Source organism: Typopeltis vanoorti, chromosome 9 (assembly GCF_054136105.1).
Source record: "Typopeltis vanoorti isolate ZY-2024b chromosome 9, IOZ_Tvanoo_1.0, whole genome shotgun sequence".
Taxonomy (NCBI): Eukaryota; Metazoa; Arthropoda; class Arachnida; order Uropygi; family Thelyphonidae; genus Typopeltis; species Typopeltis vanoorti.
Window position 1 is genome coordinate 89453796 of NC_143557.1, and position 25161 is coordinate 89478956.

General features: G+C 34.9%; 1 protein-coding gene across 1 annotated transcript in view; it reads right to left on the minus strand.

Moving 5' to 3' along the window:
* Window positions 1–25161, minus strand: part of SMC6 (Structural maintenance of chromosomes 6) — a 594918-nt gene that overhangs the window by 378078 nt on the left and 191679 nt on the right. The window contains exon 10 of the mRNA XM_090398426.1: window positions 22791–22937. Coding sequence (XP_090254552.1) covers window positions 22791–22937 — 147 coding nt within the window. The remainder of the gene's footprint in view (window positions 1–22790; window positions 22938–25161) is intronic.

A 25161-nucleotide genomic window follows, 5' to 3' on the forward strand; every position in this document is an offset into this window, starting at 1 on the left:
GTATCCTGTTTTTCTTTTCATTGTTGCTGATGGTAGAACCTGTTTAGGTGACATCACAGTCTTTTTGGCAGGGAAATTTGTAAACAACATTGGGGTGCCCTAATATTTCTTTGTGTGTGTGTGTGTGTGTGAGAGAGAGATTTTGTAGGTTTTAGAAGTGTTGCCAATTTTTGGTGAACACCAGCTTATAGTTGGTGTGATAATATTCCATTAAATAATATTCCAGAAAATAAACAACATAAACAGCAAAATAATAGTAAAACCCAGCATTACTCAACTACACAAAGCCCTAATATCATTAAAAAAGAACCCAAATATAATGATCACAAAAGCAGACAAATGTGATATAGTAGTCTTCATAAACCAAACAGATTACCACAACAAAATAACAGCTATTTTAAACGACCAAAACACGTACCAAAAAATCCAAAATGACTCCACCCCCGACTTCATAAAGCAAATCAACAACACCCTACACACTCTAAAAAATCAGAACAAGATAGACAAAATCACAACGAAAAACACAACACCTCGCATCACACGTACCCCTTGTATATTCAGCCAAATGAAAACCCACAAAGATGGTTACCCAATACGGCCAATAGTCTCTTGCAAAAACATCACCACATCACCCTTATTGAAATTCGTACTACTCAAACCATTACTTACAACATCAAAATCTATGATAAAAAACACAGACAACCTTTTCCAAAAAATAAAAAAACCTAACTTTATCCCACGAAGACGTCCTCACTTCACTGGATGCAACTTCATTATAAACCAACATGGACGTTCCCAGAACACTAGACATCGTACACACACACACTACTAACAGAAGACCACATACACTATGTTCATGAACAAAATTAACATCCAGTGATATCATAAATCTAATCAAAGTAGTAATATCAGCAAACTTCTTTGACTTTAAGAACAACATGTACATCCAAATTTTCGGCCTCTCTATGGGACAACCCGGCATCACCTTTTATCGCCGATACATGGACAATATTCTATGCATTGGAGAACCAACACGCATCACCATCTTATAGGAATCCCTTAACGATTACAGCAACAGACTAAAATTCACCATAGAAACCGAACAGGACAAATCCATCAATTTTCTAAACCTGATATTAGTCAGAACAACAACAAAATACACATGAAAATATACTACAAAACCCACAAATATTAGAAACTACCTCTATTTTAACTCATACCATCCTTATTCGATTAAAAAATCAGTCATCTTAACACAATTCATAAATGCTCACAAGTTTTCAACAAACAGTAATTATCTCAACACAGAAATAAAGAAGTTAACACAAATTTTTAAAAATCTGAATTATTCAACAACTTATAAATTACACCAACAAAACAGCAAAAACCAGGCAAAACAAACTTCCCATCACAAAAAATTATCAAACTGCCATACATCCAGAACATATACAAGCCTACAAATACATTTTCAAATGCACTGACTATAAACTGGTGTTCACCACAAACCAAAAATTGGCAATACTTCTAAAACCTACAAAATCTCACACCCACAAAGAAATATTAGAACATCACAACGTTGTTTACAAATTTCCCTGCCAAAAAGACTGTGATCACCTACACAGGTTCTACCATCAGGCCTTTATGGACAAGACTTTCCATGACTGTAACATTATTCTAGAACATTTAAACAAAAAAACGCAACAACAAAAAGAAAAATAGGCTACAAAGTACAGGAAAAACTGAGATAGCAGTCCACACCCTTGAACAGAAACATACCCCACAAATCGACAAGGCCATAATATTAGACATACAGGACAACGAAACAATGCTTAGAATATCAGAAACAATGTGATGAAAACTCAATAAACATCCACTGACCCTACATAATCAAAGAGAGTTGGAAGCTCATTAACATAAAAATTAGGTCATGACTCCGACCAATAGGAGACAACACAAGTACATCAAAGACAGAAACACCTAACTAACATGACATAGCATTCACTTCCTGCACGAATTCTGAAGACAACGCCTGTCAAAACGGCTCACACCCCGTTACTCCAACCCTGACTTTTTCCCTCAAAAAAACGTTCTTTCTTCAGATCCTTCTCTCACCCCCCCTCCCCAAATGCTCTATATCCACCCTTAATAATAATAATAATATTATACATATATAAAAAACCCAGGTTTTTTCCAAATAATTCTCCCACATTACTTTACCCTCCCCCCCAAAAAAACCTTTCCTTTAACAGCAGATGAAGGCACATCACCAGGATAAGGCGATGCACCTTCATCTGCACAGAGGTAAAGAGCCAATGACATTGTAAAAAAGAGGCACTCCTAAACGAAAGTAGGCTATACTAGCTATTAAAATAATAGTTTATTTTAGAGGAGTAATATGAGAATTATCCCAGAAATAATACCTTGATTAGAATAATTTTTTATAATATGAAAAGTAGAAGCATTGCTTTCTATTATCAACTATGAGTTTCAATTATTTTATTTATTGAAACTGATTTAATCAGTTTCATCATTTTATTCAAATCCTAAAAAAAATTGACAAGAATTACATATGTATTTCAAAACTGGTGCACTAAGTGTGTTTATGCTTTTATCACATCGTGGCACCACACGCACACAACAGCTTGGTGCATACAAAACTATTGATTATTGCACAGAAAATTCTGTGAGCAATTCTGTTTGTTATTTTGTTATTCTTTATTTACTTGTTATGTTAGTTTATTTGTTATTTTATCATTTACTGTTATTATAATAAGATTTACACTAGTGGCCAAAATTGTGGAAACCTTTTGGAAAAAGTGTATTTCTGAGATTTGATGGCTCATAACATCACTTTTTTTTGGAGTAATACCATAAAATTATATATCAATGGAAAGATAATTTAATGAAGAATGTAATGCAATAACTTTTATGAAGGATTTTTTATTAGAACAGCAGTTATAAATAAGAAAAGCGAAACAAACAGAAAAAATGAGATATACAAAAATTCTCACAATGCGAGTTAATACTTAGTTGGGTAACCTTTTAGCGTTAATTATGGCCTTACAATACCTTCCCATGGAGTGAATCAAGTTTTTTAGTTCTGCAGCTGTTATAATGTGAAACCAAGACTGAATTATTGCTTCTATTAATTGGGTTTTATTGGTGGGTTGCTTCTGACTAACAAGTTTCTTTAGGCGGCTTCATAGATTTTCGACTGGATTAAGGTCTAGGCTATTCCCAGGCCATTCCAGCGGTGGTAAATGATTATCTTGAAACCACTTTTTGCACACAGCAGCAACATGACATAGAGCTGAATCCTGTTGAAATATAAATGATTCATTATCTTGGAAAAGATCACATGCGGAAGCCTTCAGTTTGGGCTCAAGTATTTCATTTATGTAATACTTGGGCATTTATATTTCCATTAATCACGCAAATTCTGCCCACACCTTTTGATGTCATACAACCCCAGATCATAACACACTAAGTGGGGCAGGTGTAATGCAATCAGGATGCAAATCTTCTCTGATTTTTCTCCTTACATATTTTATGCCATCACTACCAAACAGGGAGATTTTGGTCTCATTACTCCAAATAACACTGTCTCATTGTTCCGCTGTTCAGTTAACATCGGTTTTAGCTCAGTTTAATCTTTTCAACCTTTGTTTGAGAGATAAAAATGGCTTTTTTCGTGGAATTCTAGCATTTAGACCAAATTCCTGTAGTCTGCAGTGAACAGTCCTTGCACTCAACTTCATATTGTATTGCGCCATTTCATCTTGTATACATCCAGATGATTTTCTTCTGTCACATAGGCACAGTCTCTCAATTCTTCTATCATCACTTGCTGTTGTGCACCTTTTCCCGCCTTTACCAGTCTGGTTTTGAAGTGACTGAGTTTTCTTATACCTCTTCAAAAATTTAGAAATGCCACCTTTGGTTAAGTTTCCACCAATTTTTCTTCTAATTTCTTCATAAATGTAGCCTTGTTCACTTAATAGTACTATTTTACATCGCTTTCTGGGTGACCAGTCAAATCTTTGCACTATTTCTTTAATTTTATTATGTTTTACAAGTTCACTAAATGAAAGAACACAAAAAAACCAACCAACCAACTTGATAGCAATCACACAACGCACTGACAAATGTCCACTTCTCAGCTCCAATACATGACATCAATAGCTGAATCCTACTGTGACCTTATTGGCTCATTGCCAAAAAAAGATGACACCTGATTGGCTCTCTAAATACTCATACTCATTGGCTACATTCAAATGAAGGAAAGCTACTTCTTATCAACCTAAGCAAGTTGTGCTTCTTTTTTCTGGTTATTTGGCTATAACTTTTCATAGAATACAAGATAATTGAACAAACTTTGTTGCATTACATTCTTGATTAAATTATCTTTCCACTGATATATAATTTTATGGTATTACACACAAAAAAAAGTAGTGTTATGAGCCATCATAACACTACTCAGAAATACACTTTTTCTAAAAAGTTTCCACAATTTTGGCCACTAGTGTATTATAATTAATCTCAAAGTAAATAAGATCATAACTGTAGGAGGTACTAATCACTTACTGGTGATAAGTTCAGTATGAGAGAGGACATAAAAGGATTGTTGGAAGAAGCGAGAAAGAGAAAATCGTAAGTATATTACCTAGATATGATAAAAATGAATTAAGAAGAAGAAGGGCTATGATTGCAAATGATTCGATATATGGGCTGTGTTAAAGGAATGGATGGGAGTTTTTTAGAGGAATGGAGTGAGTTTGAGGGAAGATTGAATTTGTATCAGATGGATGGCCTACACTTGAATATGTTTAGCATCAGGAGTCTTGAAAAACTAACTGGTATGAGATTTAACACAGAGAGTCAAGGAAACTAAATTATGATGGGAGGAACGGTGAGAATATGAGTGTAAGAGCTACAATGTTAAGTAACTGAGTTAATGATGGGAATGGGCATTATCATGGAGATTATTACAAGGAGTGAACGATTTCAACATTATGTTCGTCTGGTTTAGACCCATCAAAAATGCACAAAGTTGTTTACATATATAAGGCACTAGAGAAAAACAGAGATTTGCAGTTGTCTAAACGTGTCATGCAGACTACAGATAAGAGTATACAAAATTATTATGTCTGTACATGTATGCTAGGAGTATCAGAAACAAAGGGACAAAGTTTGTTGCCTTTTTCAATATGTTGGGACCTCAGGTTGTAAGCATTAGTGAGACATGGCTATCAGAATCATAAACATAACTGATATTCAAGTGTAAAGGATAGAGTAATTTTAGAAAGGATAAACAGAATAGGAGAGGAGAGGGGCATGCTGCTAACGATATCAGATGACTTGAATCTGGTTAGTATTGAGGCCTATGATTGTGATACTAGTAATATTATTTTGTGTGGCAGTCAGTTTGAAGCCATTTAGTGTGAGGTGGAATCTAACATAAATCAAATACATAGTGGGCGTATTGTTACAGACCTGGTGGATCAGTTGCTAGCGACGAAGAAATGCATCACCAAATAAAAACGATGGGTGCAAAAAAGAGTAATCATAATGATAGGAGGGTCTTCAATTATCCAAACATTAATTGGGTAGCAGTAAAATTTCATGAGAAGAATGAAACTGAATTTACTGAGCTGTTGTGAGATAACTTCCTCAATCAATATGTGACAGAAGGAACTTGAGATCAAAGAGTATTAGATTTGAATATTGAATCATAGTGTCAGAGGATGTTTCGGTTAAAAGATGTAACTATTCTGCCTCCAGTTGGTGATAATGATCACGCAGTACTCACTTGGGAAGTGGCTAGGTTTACGAATGTTCCATTCAGAAAAAGTTACATGCTGAACTACAAAGCAGAAAATTATGACTAAATGAGGAGTATACCGAGTTCAGCGCAATGGTATCGGTTACTTGATGGGAAGAATATCGACAGTGCATGGGAAGCATTTAATTTATTATGCAATATCAGAATATGTCCCAAGAGTTTGAAGGATAAATAGGGTAGATAGATAAATAAATAAATAGAGTCTGTAATCTTATTAAGCCAGAGATTTGCAAGAAAAGGATGAAGAAGAAGAAATACTATGTACATAAGAATGATGTCCAGTATGAAAATTATAAGTAACAGGTCAGAAGAGTCAGAACTGTTGTAGAGAAAGCTAAGTTTGAGTATGAAAAGAAATTGGCTGCTCTGCAAGCTAAAGACAAAACAAAAGAATTCGATCAATATGCTCCAAGTAAAAGAACGAATGAATATGAAAGAATAACTCTAATGAATGGGGTAATCAGATGGCATGAAGGTGACAGATGCAGAAGAAGTTGTTCAACAAATGAGTGTCCAGTTTGCTAAAGGCTATCAACCTGGTGTAATACAATATTGAGTTCACTGCTACTTCTTTAATGAATGAAGAAACTCAGGTGTATGAAGAGGAGATATTAGGGTTGTTGCACAAATGGAATAATTCAGAAATAGGGTCTGATGGGATATCAGCACAGATGCTAAAAAGTGTTCAACTGAACTGGCTAGTCCTTCAACCAGGCTATATAATTTGAGCCTCAGAACAGGGAAGATTCTACAGGAGTGGAAAGAATGTATGGCAATCCCATTGCATAAGGGTAGTGTAAAGACTGATGTATCCAATTATTGACAAAATTGGTTAGATTCAGAAATGGGTTGACAGAGAATCTTTAATTTGAAATAAACAGCATGAGTTTACTAGGAAAAGTCCTGTTTTAGCAACTTGCTCACATTCTACTACAGCATGGAAGACTATTGCATAAATGGGAAAATATGGGTCTGGATTATAAAATATTAGCATAGATCATGAAGGTATTTTCTTGATCATAAATTAGTATAATAATAATATTTGGTTTTCAGATCAAGTGTTGATCAATTTTATTAAATTGAACCAACTAGTTTTGCCACACTTTAACTGTTGGCATCTTCAGGGCACTTATAAGTGTAAACAATCTCACAATTATGCATAACTGCAAAACAATTACAAATAGAATAGTATCGAACATGAGTGGAACACGTATCACGTGTACAAGGTTAGCTAGCTGTTGCTAAGGAACTTTCTGTAGTTTGTATTAAAGTTCATTTCTTCCATTTTTAAAGTTCTGATTAGGGTTTTCCATATTTCTGGGAGTATTAGGCCTTGATTTCTGTTAAGGTTGACAGTAGAATGGGCAGCTGTGGCTGCTTCTTTGAAAATTCTTGAATGGTAATCTTCCGCTATGTAAGGAGAACAGCTTTTGTTCCACTCGATGACATGGTTAGTTGTAGACAAATGAGACGATAGGCCAGAAATATCCTGTCTGTTGTATTCCTTTTGCCTGATTTTGAGGCTTCTCGAAGTCTGTCCGATGTAACTAGAGCCACAAGCACATGGAATATCATAAACGCCAGCATATTTATAGAAAGGATGGTTGTCTTTTGGAGATCTTAGTAGTTTACGAATAGATTCTATTGGTTTAAATGTTACTCTTATTTTGTGTTGTTTGAGGAGGCTAGCGAGCTTGTTAGAGATGCCACTTACAAATGGAATTGCAATCGTTTATATATATTGAATATCTTCTTTATCTCTTGGTGGTGGTTCAGAGAAAAGGACTTTACTGACTAGTCTTCTCGGATAGCTGTTCAAATACAGATTGTTGGAAATAAATTTTAACTCATCTTGAAGGGTCTCGTCCGTTGTGATGCAAATTGCTCTCTTCTTTAACATGTGTACAATGCTGAGTTTATGTGAGATGTGGTGAGAGGAGCTGAAATGTAGGTAGTGACCTGTATTAGTTGGTTTTCTATATACTGATAGATTTATACTACCATCAATTTGTTTTTTGATTAAGATATCTAAAAACGGTAATTGGTTTTCTCTTTCAAGTTCCAGAGTGAATTTAATAGAACGATGGAAGGAGTTGATCTTTTTGAGATAATCATATAGGCCATCTTTGTTATTATTCCATACGATGAAGATATCGTCCACATATTTGAACCAAATTTTAGGTTTTGGAATAATTTGGGATAGGATTTTGTTTTCTAAGTCTTCCATAAAGAGGTCAGCACATGAAGGTGAGAGTGGGCTCCCCATCGCCAAGCCTGTTAAGTGTTGATAGATCTTATTTTTCCAAGAAAAGTAGTTGGAGTTTAGGCAGTGAGCAAACAATGAGGTTATATCTTGTGGGAACAAGGTACTTAAGATGTCAATGACCTCCACTACAGGAACATTTGTAAAGAGAGAGGTGACATCTAAGCTGGCTAGAAGATCATTATCCAATATGTTGATGTTTTTTAGCTTTTCCACAAAATGTCCGAGTTTTTAATGTAACTCTCTGAGTTGTGGATGTGTTGTTGTAAGAGTTTCGAGAGATGTTTTGACAATAAGTAGGTAGGAGAGTTGATTGTCAACGATTGGGCATAAAGGAATACCATCTTTGTGCACTTTTGGAACGCAATGTTCTCGAAGTTAAAGAATGCATCAATTTTAGTTTTTTAATCAAGTCTGTTGGCCAGTTGGATAAATTGCATAGTAATTCAATGGTATCATTGTGCAATTTATTCAGCTGCTCTCACCACATCTCACATAAACTCAGCATTGTACACATGTTGCAAGAGCAAGAAGAGTAATGCACTAAATAATGTAAATTAATATTTACAACCAGGCCTGGTTGGCTGAGTGGTTAGCATATCTCCTCTCCTGCCAAAAGGCTACGGGTTCGAATCCCACCATGGGCATGGACATATGTGATTGTCCGTGAAAATACTAGTGGTGGTGGTATTTGTCAGTAGATGGTGATGGTGTAGATGATAAATGTAACTGCGGTTGGTGGAGACAGAGAGTTATAGAGTAGGTGACCTCCCTCGATGAGTCTTTGGACTCCCTGGAAGTGTTACATAATAATAATAATAAATAATAATAAAAATATTGATTTAAGCTTACTCAAGGTATGCATTATTTACGGTTTGTATATATATGAATAGTAGGATAGATATTCTAGATTGTGATTTAACTTTAAGGGAAGAAACATAGAACTAAATCTGAATCAAGGAGAAATGAAATTGACAAAAACTTGTAATGCTGTATATATATATTAAGATTAGTAAATAAATATTAAGGGTAAATATTAAGATTAGTGATCAGAGCTTATCTACTTTTACCATGAGTTATCTTGGTCTTGCACTACCTGCAGGGTCAGCTAGACTTGCATTATGTGCAGGTGCAAACTTGATTTATTTGTCTGTTTGCTTACTTGGGAAATGGAGTAAAACCAGGCTTAAAATAGCTTGGTATCTTTTTAACATTTAATATACCCAAGGTAAAATACTTTCTACACACACACACACACATTATATACAGTAAGATCCCATTTAGCACTACTCTGATTAATATTGATTTGCTATAACATGGTTCTTTTCTGAACCCTAAAAAAAGTGCTAAATATTCCATGATTCGATATAATATTACGTAGTTCTACTCGAAGAATAAAAAAAAAGCGATAAATTTATGCTGATTCAATTTATAATGGAATTCATATATAATGCGATTATTCCCGAACCCATCAGCAAAAGGTTAAAACAAAATAAAATTGATACGAAAAAGCATTTTGATTGACATTAAAATGCAGGTGCTGAGGCGATTAGAAAAAGGTGAATGTCAAGTTGACACCGGAGCCACTTTAATTTGTCTACTTCTATTATATGAACGATTTTAAAAAACAAGGACAAAATTAAGTGTTCAGCAACCACAACCATGATGCAACAACAGTAACCTGATCCAGAAGCAATGTTTTAGAGGGAATAGAGAAATGTTTTTCCATTTGAATTGATGATGAAACTGAACACAACATGCCATTAAGTCGGGCAATAATCATGGAAAAGGCCAAAAGTATTTTTAATCATATTCAAAAACAAAGAGAGGATATGAGCAAAACCTTTGCAGCTAGCAGAGGTTGGTTCAATAGATTTTAAAAAAGAAGCAACCTCTACAACATTCGAATCACCGGAGAAGCGCTGAGTGCAGATATTAAAGCTGCTTCAGATTCTACAATTTTTCTCTCCAATTCATCATGGCAACGGAAAATGTTGTTAGATTTATCCCAAAGGATTGTATGACTATGGTTTTCATCATTAGAATCGGCCGAAAAAAAGGATAAGGCTGGATAAAGCCAGTGCTTTAGCCAACTATATGGAGAGAAAAATTGTAGAATCTAGAGAAATCATCCTCAACCCTGTACATCTAAATAATAATTTAAGCTATAACTTCCCAGACTGTCATTCTACTGTGATCAGATACTGGTGCTCACGAGATGCTATACGCACTCACTCACCCAACAATGTGGCTAATGAAGGAACAGCTTTGAATAAGTTAGCTACAACGTTTTCACATTAAATATGTACAGTGGCTTTCCTGTGCTTTTCACAGTTTTTATCTTCGATGTTTAATGTTTTTTCTTTTCTTTTGTAAAAACACATGAAGAAGGCTGTAAAAAGCCGAAACTAGTCGCATGATACTATTAAACCTTTTTCCTTTTCTCTCGGTTTATGTCATTCAATTCTTTTAAAAAATATGTTTAACAACTGAGTAAATGAATCTCCATGCATATATTTTAATAAAAAGATTTAATGACTAAAACCGAGAATAATAGTAAGGCTTTATTGAATTAAAAACACAACTAGCCGAAACTAGTTGTGTTTTTATTGAAATAAAAACACTAGTTTCGGCTTTTGACAGCCTTCTTCAGGTGTCCTCTAAGAATAGGAAACAGTAATAAAAACACTGAAGTTCAAAACTGTGAAGCACAGGAAAATTGCACTACATAATTGACATGAAAAAACGTTGTATATATATTTAAGTTGTTCTTTCAAACATGGCATTGTTTGTTGAGTGCATGCTTGCAGACTCTAGCGAACACCAGTACCGAACAGCAGAGTGGCTATCAGGGATGTTGTAGCTCAAATTGTTATTTAAATGTTCACGATTAAGGATGATTTCTCTGGACTCCACAATTTTTCTTTCAAACTCATCATGGCAATGAAAGATGTTTTCGGATCTATCCCAGCAGACTGAATGACCCTGGTGTTCATCATCAGGATTGTCCGAGAAAGAACATGACTAGACAAGGCACTGGCATTGTGTTCTTTTGTAAGAGATGTTCCTCCATACGTAATTCAATAGATTTATTTGTTTGACCAAAATAAGGGATATTACAATCATACCATATCTTATATATGCCAGGATACTTCAGATTATGATGATGAGGCTTTGGATGGCTTACTAGCGAGCGAATTTTTGGAAGTGTAGTGAATAAAGTCCTGATGTTGTACTTCTTAAGAACTTTAGCTAATTTTTTGGAAACTGAACTGATGTATAAGATGGAGATGTTACCCTTAAAATTAGTTATTTCTTCAGTGCGGTGGCTAGGAGGATTTAGAAGAAATTTTTTTAATGGTTTTATCAGAATATCCATTTTCAATGTAGGGCTCTTCTTCTGTAGGGACTAATATTACTAAAGAACAAATTATCCAAAAAAATGTTTGCTTTACTAACCCATTGCATTAAGTCTGGTTACTTCCGATATCAAGACATCATCAACAAACAGAACTAAGGTCTAGCAATGGGCAACCCTTTATCTCCTATTCTTGTGAACAGTTACTTGGAGGATTTTGAAACAAAAGCTATATAATCCTTCTCGTTTAAACCAAAACTTTGGAAACGCTATGTACATGACATTTTTATTATTTGGAGTCACGGCTATAACTCTCTCTCTCTCGTGGATTTTCTTAATCATCTCAGTAATCAGCATCCTAATATAAAATTCACAGTCGAACTTGAATATGACAATTCCCTACCAGTCCTTTATATAAAACTTTCACACTACTCTGGAAAATTTAGAATCTCGATGTATAGAAAACGTATGCAAACCAATAGATATCTTCACAGTCAGTCCCATCATTTTCCTCCACAAAAAATTGGAACTATTTCTACCTTGGGACATAGAGCACGCTCTCTTCTGAATGACCCAGATGAACTTCAAAAAGAAATCAATTACCTCTCTCATTCTTTAGACAAAATGGATATTCTGATAAAACCATTAAAAAGTTCCTTCTAAATCCTTTTGATATTTTCAGCGCATCTCATATTACGAGATGCGCTGAAAATATCAAAATCTCCATTTTTAGAAAACCCACTGACACAGACAGATACCTTCATGCTTCTTCCCATCACTACCCTCCACAAAAGTTTGGTATTATTTCGATCCTGGCACATCGAGCCAGATCGTTATTAACAGATGAAACAGAAATTGAATATGAACTCAATTTTCTTCAAAGTTCTTTTGTTAACATTGGATTCTCTCTTAAAAAGATTAATAAATTTCTCTCTGTCAACCGCTCAACTGCTTTTGAAGATTCTTCTCCACCAAGAGCTTTTATTTCGTTGCCATACATCAGCTCTCTCTCTCTCTCTCTCCAAAACTAGCTAAAATGCTTCAGCAATTCAACATTAGAACTTGCTTTACTACGTTTCCCAAACTTCGATAAATACGAAGTAGACCTAAAATGAAACATCTTCCTACTCAGTATCCAGGAGTCTATAAGATTTTGTGTGATTGTGGCAAACCATACTATGGCCAGACAGCTAAATCCATCCTTTTACGTATGGAAGAACACCAAAGAGACATTTCCTACAACAAAACCAGGGCCAGCGCTCTCTCTAGCCACACTCTCTTCTCTATCAACTCGGATGAAGGCCACCAACACCTCATAAACTGGCCACAAACTTCTAATATCCATGTGTGCTATGATGAACTTGAAAGAATGGTTGAATCTAGAGAAATATCACTTGATTCATCTCATATTAATAACAGCCTTAGCTACAATACTTCAGATGCACACATTGCCACTGTCCAATACTGGTGCACTCGTGTCAGCTCATGCACGTAGTCAACTTCATTTGGAACTCAAGCACGCATTCCTGTTTTTAAATGTACTTGTGTGTTTTATACTAGCTCTGTTAATGTATTTTATCATGTTTCTGTTATCTTTTATTTAATTCTTTGTCTGTGATACCTGAAGAAGTTGAATTTTCAACGAAACTAGTCATATCTTAACATTACACTTTTCTTTCTCGGTATAGAGTCATTTAAATTCTTTATATATATAAACCCCTTAGGTCTACACATATAACTATATTAATGCATTCCTGAATTCTGAGTGGCTCCAAAACATTGTCAGATGAATAGTTCCAATAATAGATAAACCAGTAGATGATCGACTCTTACATCTATGTTTCTGGTCATCTGTTTGATGTTTCAGCTATTAATATTTAAGCAGCAACAGAAGATAAAGATGATGATGATGATGTCAATTATAAATTTTGTGAGGAACCAGAGCGGATACATGACTCTTTACCTAGTCATGGGTGATTTTAACACTAAAAAGGGAAAAGAAACAAGATATAGACAAAATAGTTGGTCCAGTTAGTCTGCACAACATTAGTAACGGAAATGGAATTAGAGCTATTCATTTTGCATCTTCCTTCTCGTTTCCCAGAAGAACTGTCCATAAACAAACTTAAGTCTCCCCAGATGGAACAATAACCAGCAAAATAGATCATGTAATGATGAACAATGATAGAACAAATAGATCATGTAATGATGGACATTTTTTATGTATAGATATAAAAAAATGTCCGTACCTACAGAAAAGTGATGTAGATATCGATTGTTACCTGGTAACAGTGCAAGGGTGGCTGCATAAGTTTCTGGCCTGACTAACTTTTAGCTTGTACTTTAAAAAAAAATTGTTTGTACTTTTGTCTGCAAAATGGCCTAAAACTGCATCTCTCACCTTATTGTCGTCTGCAAATTTTCTTCCTCAAAGGTCTTTCTTCAGTTTTGAGAAGAGGTAGTAGCAGTAGTCACTGGGTATTAGATCTGGGCTGTAGGATGGGTGTTCAATCTCCTGGAAGCCACAGTCCTTCACTGCAGCCTTCGCAATAATAGCCATATGAACTGAAGCATTGTTGTGAAGCAGGCGAACACCATGACTCGGCATCCTTCATCTTTTCTCCTTTATGGCATTGTGCAGTAGTAATATTAGCATAATATTCTGCATTCATGGTGGTATTCTTTTCCTTGAAGTTAATCAAGAGAATTCCCAGCAATCCCAAAAGATTGTTGCCATGATCTTCTTGGTGGAGTGAGTGACTTTAGCTTTTTTTGGCACTGCTTTGTGTCACTCCATGGATTCCCTTTTGTAAAGAGGATCATAATAAAGGACCATAGTTTCATCCCCAGTGACAACAGATTCCAGCACTTCTGTCTTATTCCCTTGGCAAAGCTCTAAAAACTTGTGGGAATAGATCCAATGATGCTCATTCTGAATCGAAGAGAGAAGTCGGGACATCCACCTTGCACTGACCTTCGGCCTGTGACGCTTTTCATGAATGATGCTAAAGACGGTTGCTATAGAAAGCCCCAACCTTGCTGAGATTTTTTTGGGATACAGCCATCTGTCATTGAGCAGTTCCTCCTCAACAAGAGACACATTTTCCTCAGTCATCACTTCCACCGGTTGACCATCACAAGGATCATCTTTGATGCTCTCTCTCTTCCTAGGCAAAACTGTTTAGTCCATTCCTTCATGGTTGAATATGAAGAATATTCCATAAACACCATCCAATCGCTGTTTGATAGCACTTGGAGAAAGTCCTTCTTTGGTGAAAAATTTATCATAGTGCAGTACTCAATTTTTAACATCACAGCCACTTAGCATGTCATGTGTTAGTCAAACAAGTGTCTCCAACTAAAGACAAAGGTAAAGGGTTGAAACTAGTACATTAAGCGTCCAATAGATGATGCTATCTGTTACACACAGCATTTTAAAATTGGCACAAATTTTGTATGCCAAGCCAGAAACTCTTGAAACCTACCTTGTACATTTCGGATTAAAACTCTTTCAAATAGAGAAATAGAAATACTAATCAATATAATACTGAAAAATGTGAGGATGTAATCATGTGAAAAGAATATGCAGAAAATACAGTATTCAAACCATCCTATACCTGAAAAAACAATAAAAATAAATGGACTCAAATTAAAAATACAGTGGTGTCCAAAACCTAAGGACAAACACTATTTCTGAAGATTGCAACTGCAAATTCAGATGAATCAGCTTGTGGCAATTTGTATAACTGACAATTCTGAGTAGAAAGCAGGTACAGATTCAAATTTTTGAATTGCACACAAAGGGGGATCACATGGTAGCACACAACAGGATAAAAGGGCAAAAGGCTGAGGGTCAGCAGTTAGAACTAAAGAAAGTATACAAAGGTGACTTGATATAAAATAAGGTCTAAAACAAGAGTGCACTATCTGTCTCCACTCTTATTAATAATCTATATGGATAGCATTATGAAAGAAACTGGCATTGAACTTGATATTAGAATCAGAGATTTCATGCTTAGCTCTCTGCTTATGCAGAGGACATTGTACTTCTAAGTACAACCAGTGCGAGTCTCCAGGATTCTCTAAACGGAATTATAGCTGTAATAAATGAGAACAATTTAATGAAAATGAAAATTGGCAATAAAAAGACCAAAACTATGAAAATGGGCAAGAACATAGAACATGCAAAATATTTCGGCTGTTCATGCACAGTGAAGATGGCAAATTAAATATGGAAATAGGCAACAGCGTAAGCAAAGCTGGTATGGTAGGAAGTCAACTAAATAAATTTATACTGAATAAGAACAGAGCCAAAACATTGAAATCACAGCACAAGATGGTGTTTAAAAACCAGTTTTAAGTTATGGATCTGAGAGTGAATTAGAAATAAAGCACTTGATCAAAGATTAGCGCCCACAGATATACGAAGTCAGAGAAAAATTAGGGCAACAATGGATGGCATCAATAGCAAAATTATATTAAAAATTACGATATTAATCAGAAACCTGACATCGCTAGCATTCAGGAAAGTGTAATCAGGGTTAATCTTAGGTGGCACAGTCACTTAAACAGAATGGGAGAGGATAAAGTTAGCAAAACAGGTGTTTGGTGCCAAGATGACATGAAAAAAAGAGGTAGACCAAGATCTGGGTGGACTTATTCAGTCAGACGTATCCTAGAAGACTGATACCACAATAAGAGTGCCGACAAGTAATAGTGATTTGGAGAAATATTGTTTAAATGAGGTAAATAATAATGTTAGCTTAATCATGAGGTACTGCCATGGTATCCTGTACACTCCTTGAGGATACATATCGGGAAATTCTTGATGCCACACACACACACACACACACACACACACACACACACACACACACACATAAACACACACTTTGATAATCAAAGGCTGGAAAGACATATTTTAGTCTGATTCATTCAAATATCTAGAAACTTAATTTTCATGTATGTAATATAGTGAAACATCAAATACATAGGCTTGGGATAAGTTTATGCATTGAATGACCATAGTTCACAATAGAATCAATATGAAGTAGATTAACATAAATGCTATGGGTGTGACAGCTTAGAAATATATGTCTCATGGGGAAAGTAATTTAACAGATTAATTAGTCAGATGAGGTGCTTATAACATGACAGCAGAAGGGTAGAAACAGTAATTAAACCATGGAAGAGAGGCATAGAAATCAGGTTATAATGTTTGATACTGCTGTAATGGCAGAGCATATTAGCTGAGATTTTCTAGGTGAAAACTGATCTCTAAAATATGAAACGTTGACAAGGTAGAATTCTGAAGAGGGGAGCTAACATTAAAGTATATTTAAAGGAAGACCTGGTCAAGAAAAGGTGTAGGGTTTTGGGAGAATGATGGGAATTATATGGTAAATAGTAACACAGGTGGACAATTTGCATCAAATCATTATTAATAGAAAATACTTCAGCAACCTCATCAAAAACATCTGTAAAGATAAAAAAGGAAAGTCTTTGAATTATAAATGCTGAGGTCTCAACAGAAGATAATCTCAATGCTTGAGTAATCTGACTGTAGAAAATCAACCTTCAGAGATAAATAATTGAGGGGGTCAGATTGGTTGTCAAAATTAGGAGAGCACTAATGGTAGCAGATGAAAACAAGAAAATTTTGGGCCTATTCTGGCTCGGAATAAACTCAAAATCTGACAAATTCACATGCAGATAAATTCACATGACAAATACAGATATTCGTATGGAAAAAATCATGCAGAATATAATTAACATGAAAAGCAGTACTAAGGCCAATAGTTGGGATTCTGTGAGAAACAACACATAATGCTTCAATGAATGTAAGATGGTGTTAAAGTCATGAATGTTGGTACAGTGGAAAGTTTTTTAATGCACTAAATTTTGTTGTTTTGAGGTTTGTTTTTTTTTTTTTTTATTATTTTGTATTTTTCATATGTTTTAGATTTTCTTTCTTATTTTTTGTGGAAGTCATTTTCTGATCCATAGTGTCATTACTATGATGTATTATGTCTATCATGGGTATGTACTGTTAGAAGCTTAAAAAAGTAAGGACATGCATTTGGGGGGAGGGGGAGCTGCACTGTGTCAATGCATTGTTTATGAACACAGCATTGACACAGTGAGTGCCCCACCCCATCTCTTGTGGCCCTAACAGTATCCCATGCAAATCACTTTACTGAAACTCCCTCTAGGCACAATTTGGTGAGTATGTGGAAGTGGATTATTCTAGGTGAGACTGAGAAAACTATAAAATGGTAAAAGAGATATTTTCGCACCAAATTTAGTATAGTAAACTTGATTATATTTAATATAACAAACAGCTGAAACTTTTAATGCAATACTTTCTCTCTCTCTCTCTCTCTCTCTTTTTTTTTTTTTTGTTTCTCAACTTGAGCAATTTCCGATATGCAGTATACACACACACATACATTTGTGCTCTTGAGCTGAACCACAAGATGCTTCGAGAAATCAAGAAATTGAGAAATCAAGTGTTATGGGATAAATTGTGACTATTATACCATCTCTATGAAACAACACACAGTCATTTGAAAATGGCATTAGATCCTAAACATTCAAATATTAACAAGTATCGACTTGCCTGAGTCGATACTTGTTATGATCTTATTCCAGTGTTCTGCCTTAGTTACATACTCATGAACTGGCAAAATCTACATGCTTCTATAGCATGGCTACATGGGAAAGGATATATACAGATATAATTAGAGAATTGGACAGATTATTACAGAAGATCGCCAAAGGTGTCAACAGGTTAGTGTTTTTATGTCAGCCAAAATGTCTGGTATTATTCCGATATTTATTGAATTTAAAGAAAAGTTCCATGTACCCCAGAATCTATAGTAAAACAAAAATAGTACTATTTAATGAACACATTGCTGATCCTCTCTACTTGGCATTTTTGAGAAAAACAAATTACACATTGTTAATATACTTCGAAATAAATCTGACATTAATCTATGGCAAAATGTAACTTCCATTCTTAAACAAGCAGACAGAATTTATGAATACAATAAAATTAAACTGATTAGAAAATTTGATACCTTAATGTCAGATAAAATAGGAAAGATAAAACCTCAAAACAACAAAAATATTTTGGGAAAATTCGGAGAAAAGAACAAAGCTAATAATAATGGCAAATACCTGTTGGATTTCTGCTCAGGACATGGACTGGTTAGTACTAACACAATATTCCAACATACAAATGTGCACAAATTCACATGGAGAGAAGAGGCAAGGAATAAGAAAAGTCTCATTGACTATGTTATTGTTGATAGTGATGTGTTCTCTGGAAGTGATCACCATTTAGTCTTGAGCAGGATAAAATTGAATTTCATATTGAAAAGAAGAACATGTAAGAAAGTTTTAAAGCGAATAAAAGTTGAGCAGCTCTCAGATGTGAACTGTAGACTAAAATACACAAACATTATTCAAAAAAAAAAAATGAAAGAGTATAAGAACAGGAACTAAACCTTGAAGATTCAGTGGCAAGCTCTGAAGAAAACATTGACTGATTCAGCAAGAGAGAGGCATGTGGTGAGGTTGTCAGCAAGGATAGAAAAATCAGAACTCCATGCTGGACACAGGAAGTTAAAGAAGAAAGCATATCAAAAGTTCCTGGCAAATAAGTCAGGTTGTGCTATTACAGAATACAGGGACAAATGTAAGAAAGCTAAATACTGTGTAATTACAGGCGGATTTCTCTACTGAGTGTTCCTGGTAAGATTTATGTAAGTATCCTTCTCAACCGTTTCTCAATTATTGCATAAATCTTACCAGGAAAACACTCAGTAGAGAAATCCATCTGTAATTCTCGCATTCAGTTTTATTTCCCTTTTTATACATGGGTACTGTACTGAGAGCTCTACTCCAATCATCTGGAATTCGTCCTATGTCCAGGCCTTCTGAACTATGCAGTGCAGCCACTGTAAAACTTTTGATACTCCATACTTGAGCATTTCTGGTCTAATATCATATACTCCAGCTTACTGCCTTTCCACTTTTCAGGCTTTTGATGACTTTTTCTACTTCAAGTATGGATGTGTATTCCTAATTGCATGCCTGGTCAGTGATTTTTTACCATTGTGCTGTCACTGATTGTTTCATTTAGCAGTTTTTCGAAGTAATTACTCCATATTTCAAGGAAGAGAAGCTTGGTGAAGAACAAGCTGGATTCAGGCAAAATAGAGGCTGTCAGAATCCGATTTTCACTTTAGATGACAAATAGATGGCAAATCATGGGAATATAACAAAGATCTGTATTTAAGTTTTGTAGATCTGGAAAAGGCATGAAAAGGTGCCAAGAGAGAAGCTATTCAAAATGCTACAGTTGTATGATGTCAATGAGGCATCATATCAAATAAGACTTGGTCTTTATTTGAGTTGTTAGTCAGCAGTTAGAATTGCGGGAAGTACAGGAAGATAGTTTAATGTTAAATCTGGTGTCATTATTCCCTCTCTTATTCATTATCTATATACATTATGAAGGAACGTGGTATAAAATTTGTTATCAAAATTGAGATGTGAATTTCAGCTCTTTGCTTTATATGGATGATGTTATATTTTTAAACAAATCCAGTACAAATCTGCATGATTCCCTGACTAAACTGAATAACTGTTGTAATAAATATGGTATAAAGATCAGCAATAATAAGGCAAAGACAATGAAAATAGTCAGAAGCATTGAAAATATCAACCTGCATGGTGAATGGAGAACCTGTGGAACAAGTAAAACATTTCAGTTACTTAGGCACAATTTTTAGTGAAGATGGTAAATTAAATATGGAAATAGACAACAGAATCAATAAGGCTGGTATGGTAGGATGTCAACTAAATAAATTTACATGGAATACGAGAGAAATTAGTCAATACACTAAATTAGCTATATACAAGACAGTGTTCAAACCAATTTTGACTTATAGATCTGAGAGCTGGGTTAGAAATAAAACACTTGACCAAAGACTAGAGACCACAGAATGAGAGTCCTAAGAAAGATTAGAGGCATGAACAGATGGCATCAGTGGTAATATCATATTAAAAACGAGGATATTAGGAAAGAACTTGAGATTGTCACCATTCAGGAATGTGTTAGCAGAGCTAATCTCAGATGGTATGGTCACTTAAACAAAATGGGCGAGGAAAGATTAGCAAAACAAATGTTCTCTGCCAGGTTGGCAGGAAAATGACCCAGAGGAAGACCAAGATATAGGTGTATTGATACACTAAAAAGTGCCTTAGAAGATAAAAAGATAAGATCTGATAATGTTGGAGTCTTGACAGGAAACAGATTGATTTGGAGTAAATCTGTAGATTGGAAGTTAGTGGTGATGTAAATTTTTCATGTAGTACTATCATATCCTGTACACCTCTTGAGGGTACTTGTTAGGAATTTGATGATGAGATAAAACCCCCATAATCAATGTTTCACTAAAAAATCAGTTGTGAACAAATCCAAGAAGTTTTGTCTATAGTGGAACAAGCTGTTCTCAGCAAGGTCCTTAACTTTGCAGTCTGCCCCAGGAAAGTACTGAAAGAAATTTTGTCAGCAAAAGTTGAAGAAGCTACTGCTAACTTATCTCCACAAGAGACTTCACTGGCTTGGTTCAAATCAGCACTTGCCATAAATGCAGCAAAGCCTCCTATTGATAATCTTTCACCTTTAGAACAAGCTGCTCTTAATAACCTTAGAAACATTTCTGATCTAGTGATCCTGACTACAGACAAAGGAAATGATATGGTTATACTTGACTCAGATTATTATGACTACAAAATTAGACAGTTTCTCAATACTGATGCTTACTCCATTATGGATCATGACCCTACTAGTGAGCTTCAAAATTGCACCAATAACCTTCTGAAAACAACCTATGAGTTTAACAGAGAAACCAGCTAGATTTCCAATCTCTTCATCCTCTTTCTCCACATTTATACAGGACTTCCAAAATTCATAAAGTAGACATCTCTACATCCAATAGTAGAAGAGATAGATTCTCAGACATACTGTCTTGCCAAACATCCAGCTAAATTACTTCAGGGCATGGCAGGACAATCATCAGCAATATTATCCTTGATGAACATGACATTTTAGCAAGCTTCAATATAGTTAATCTGTTTACCAATGTTCCTACAGATGATCTACTTGAACTATTACAAGATAAATTCTCTAAGAAGGTTATAGCACTCCTCAAACATTGTATCCTGCTTTTTCATGAGTACCTGAATTGTCAACACCCTAACATAAAATTCACCTATGAATGAGAATCTAATGGTTCACTCCCATTTCTGGATCATCAACTAACTAAAGAATCAGGAAAATTAAGTCTCTTTATTTCAAAAGCCTACACATACTGACAAATATTTACATGACCTTTCCCATCATTATATACCTCAAAAGTTGGGTATTATTTCCACACTAGGAGCAAGAGCCTGTTGACTCGGTAATGAGTCAGCAGGCTCTAGCTAAAGAATTTCAACATTTAAAAAAAAATTTCCTTCAAAATGAACACATCACTTTAAGACTATCAACTAATATGAGACCAGAAAAATTTTTCATGAAGAAGAAAGCAGCGGCTTCATTATGCTTCCATATATTAGCTCTATTTCCATAAAACTGGCAAAAATACTAAGGAATATAAAATCAAAGTAGTATTTACCCACTTTATCATGATGAGATCACTACTCTGATCCACAAAACCTTGATACCCCTCTTCAATATCTGGGTGCTTACTGGACAATGTATTGAAGTACACATTCAAGATATTGAATACCATAGGAGTTAAGCCTCAGCTTTGTCATCACATGTGCTCTCTTCAGCTGAACCACAAGACACTTGGCAAATGAGTAATCCAGTGTTATGGGATAAATCAGAACTATTACACTGTTGCTGTGAAACAACAGAGAGAAAACTCTGGAAGTCTTTGGAAATGGCATGAAATCCTAAATATTAACCCAAGTATCAACTTGTCTAAATACATCTTACATGCATGCAAATGTGTAAACACGTGCAACATACTGAATAATGCAAGATGCAATTAGAAATATTTAAAATAACACAAGTCTCTTCTATGACTACATAATGGTTGTCACCTTTGTTAGTCTTTATGTTTTGTTTTGTCTACTAGTTCATATGTTTACACCTGAAGAAATCCCATGCAATTAGGATGAAACGCCATTTGCTAATTAAAAAAACATTATGATCTTATTCTGTAGTTATACATAAATAACTCTCCTAGTTTTTATATATATATATATAAACAACTTTAAGTAAATGCTCCTCAATTTTTATTTTGAACCTGATGCTTTTTCTTTGACTTTTTATGATCTTCAATCACAGTGGTGATATTTCCAAACCTTTCTTTAATGCCATCAATTTCCGTCTTAGTCTTCTTAATCAATGACTGAATTTCTTTAAACTTTGCCTTAATTTCTTTATCTTTTTCCTGTAATTAATATTTTAGCAAAATCAAAAAAATTCTAAGAGTGGTCAGAAGTCTATACATATATACTTAAAAAGTATAAGAATTTCTATAAATTTATTACAGAACAGGCAAAAATAAAATAATGAATACACAGATGAATAAATTTATCTGGGTAACACAGTGAGAAAAATAAACATATAATTAACTGAAAAAGTGGATATTTTTTATGGTGTATCACAAATCATCATCATCATGTAAGAGATATCATGTCACATGTATGTATACACACATGTAGTTGTATGTGCATGTGGATGTCTGTATATGTGTATATATATATATATCTACATACTCACATTAAAAAAAAGGTATTTATCAATAAAATATCAAATATTTCAGAATGAAGAACTCATCCTATTATCAGCTTGGTTGTCCAAGTGGATAGTATATCCATTTGAAACTCACAATGGGATTCAAACCTAAAGCCAGTTAGTTGGCTTTAGGTTTGATGCGCACAAGAATGTGGGCAAGAATGTTTTTACATGATAAATGAATTTCATCATCTTCTGAAAGGCCCCTGCCATTCTTACTAAAGGTGGTGGAAAAAAACAAAAAACAAAGTCCAATTTAGTCTATGTAAAATAGTATTTCCAGATTATCCAAATCTTTTACCTCATTTGAGGTACTTGTACTATAATGAATAAGAATTTGAAAATTGAGAATTTGGAGTTTTTCCTGCACAGCATGTCCTTGCATTCTATCTCAATTTTGAAGGAGAGGAGATACTATGGTGTTCTCTCTCTCTAACAGGCCACTTCTCTTTCTCATTCACTCTAGGATTTTTCCTCTTTCTCTCTGTAAAGCTCTACTTAAATCTTAACAGAGGCTCTTCAATCTGAATTATTTCCTACTTCCTAGACTCTACCATAGGATAAACCTAGGTACAGTCTCTCTCAGTACTTCCCAGATTGAAGCAACAGTTTGCTCAGCAATCTGTTCGTGGTTACATCTTCCTTACTGGCATTTTCCCATGCCACTGTAAACCATGGAGGTGTGGGAATTCCCTTTTTGCAATGGTTGGTGCCTGCATGGCACTAACCACTGCATATCCAGATTGCAGAAATTTTCTCTCTCCACCTGGAGACAGCATGTCTTGCTGTCTCCAGGACTTCATGTATTAAGGATGATTATTGACATACTGTAAAATCTCGTGCTATAAGTTAATATAATTATCTTATCGAGCTCAATTTTACAGGGGTTTCAAACCTAAATAATGTAGAAAAAATTATGTAAGGTTCCCTTTGTCTGAATATAAATTAGCTGTCTTGAAAAATATGTCAAATATTTCCTGTTTGAATACTGTACTTAAAATTAGAAAAAAAAATGGATTAAGTGATATTAACATTGTAAGTCAGCAAAAAGAATAGTGTATCAGAAAAGTTTGCAACAACTTGTGAACAAATTGAGAGACTGAAGCAAAGACTTTTGGTGAAAAGACCAGAGTGATGTCACCGAGCTGACAGGTAATCACTGACATTCCAAAGTTGGGAACAAAGAACAAGGAGCATATTTGAGGGGCTGAAAGGGGAAGAAGAAAAAAAGAAGCAGACTACGACGACTACTGCTGCCTCAACTGCTAGTGTTTTGGTTTCCTTATCGGCTGAGCAGAAGAGAGGAGAAGAGGCAATGACTAGAAGCACATAACTGGAGGCTTGGCACCCAACATCGGAACTGCATCATTGGCAATTCCTCTTAAAATGTTCTGGAAGGAATTCCAAGGAGCATCCAACAACAACAGTGATCACTATTTAGTTTTGAGCAGTGTAAAATTAAATATCATACTGAAAAGAAGAGTGTGTAACAAAGTTTTAAAATGAATCCAAGTTGAGAAGCTTTCGCGAATATCCTAGATAAAATGTATCCTAGATATTACTAATTTTTCAGCCAATAGAAAATCGAGAGAACTCTCCATCCATCCAACCCCCACTCCAAATCCACAAAAAAACCAATCACCATCATCATCAATTTCCTGATATGTATCCCCAAAGGGGTGTTCAGGTTCTATGACAACATGATCAAGATTACATTATTATTAATCCCCTATCAACAATTTTACTCCAAATCAATCTATTACTTGTGAGCACTCCAATATCATTATATCTAACATTTTATCTAACTTTTAAGGCACTTCTGACTGAATCGATTTACCCAGACCTTGGTCTTCCTCTGGGTCTCTTTCCTGCGATCT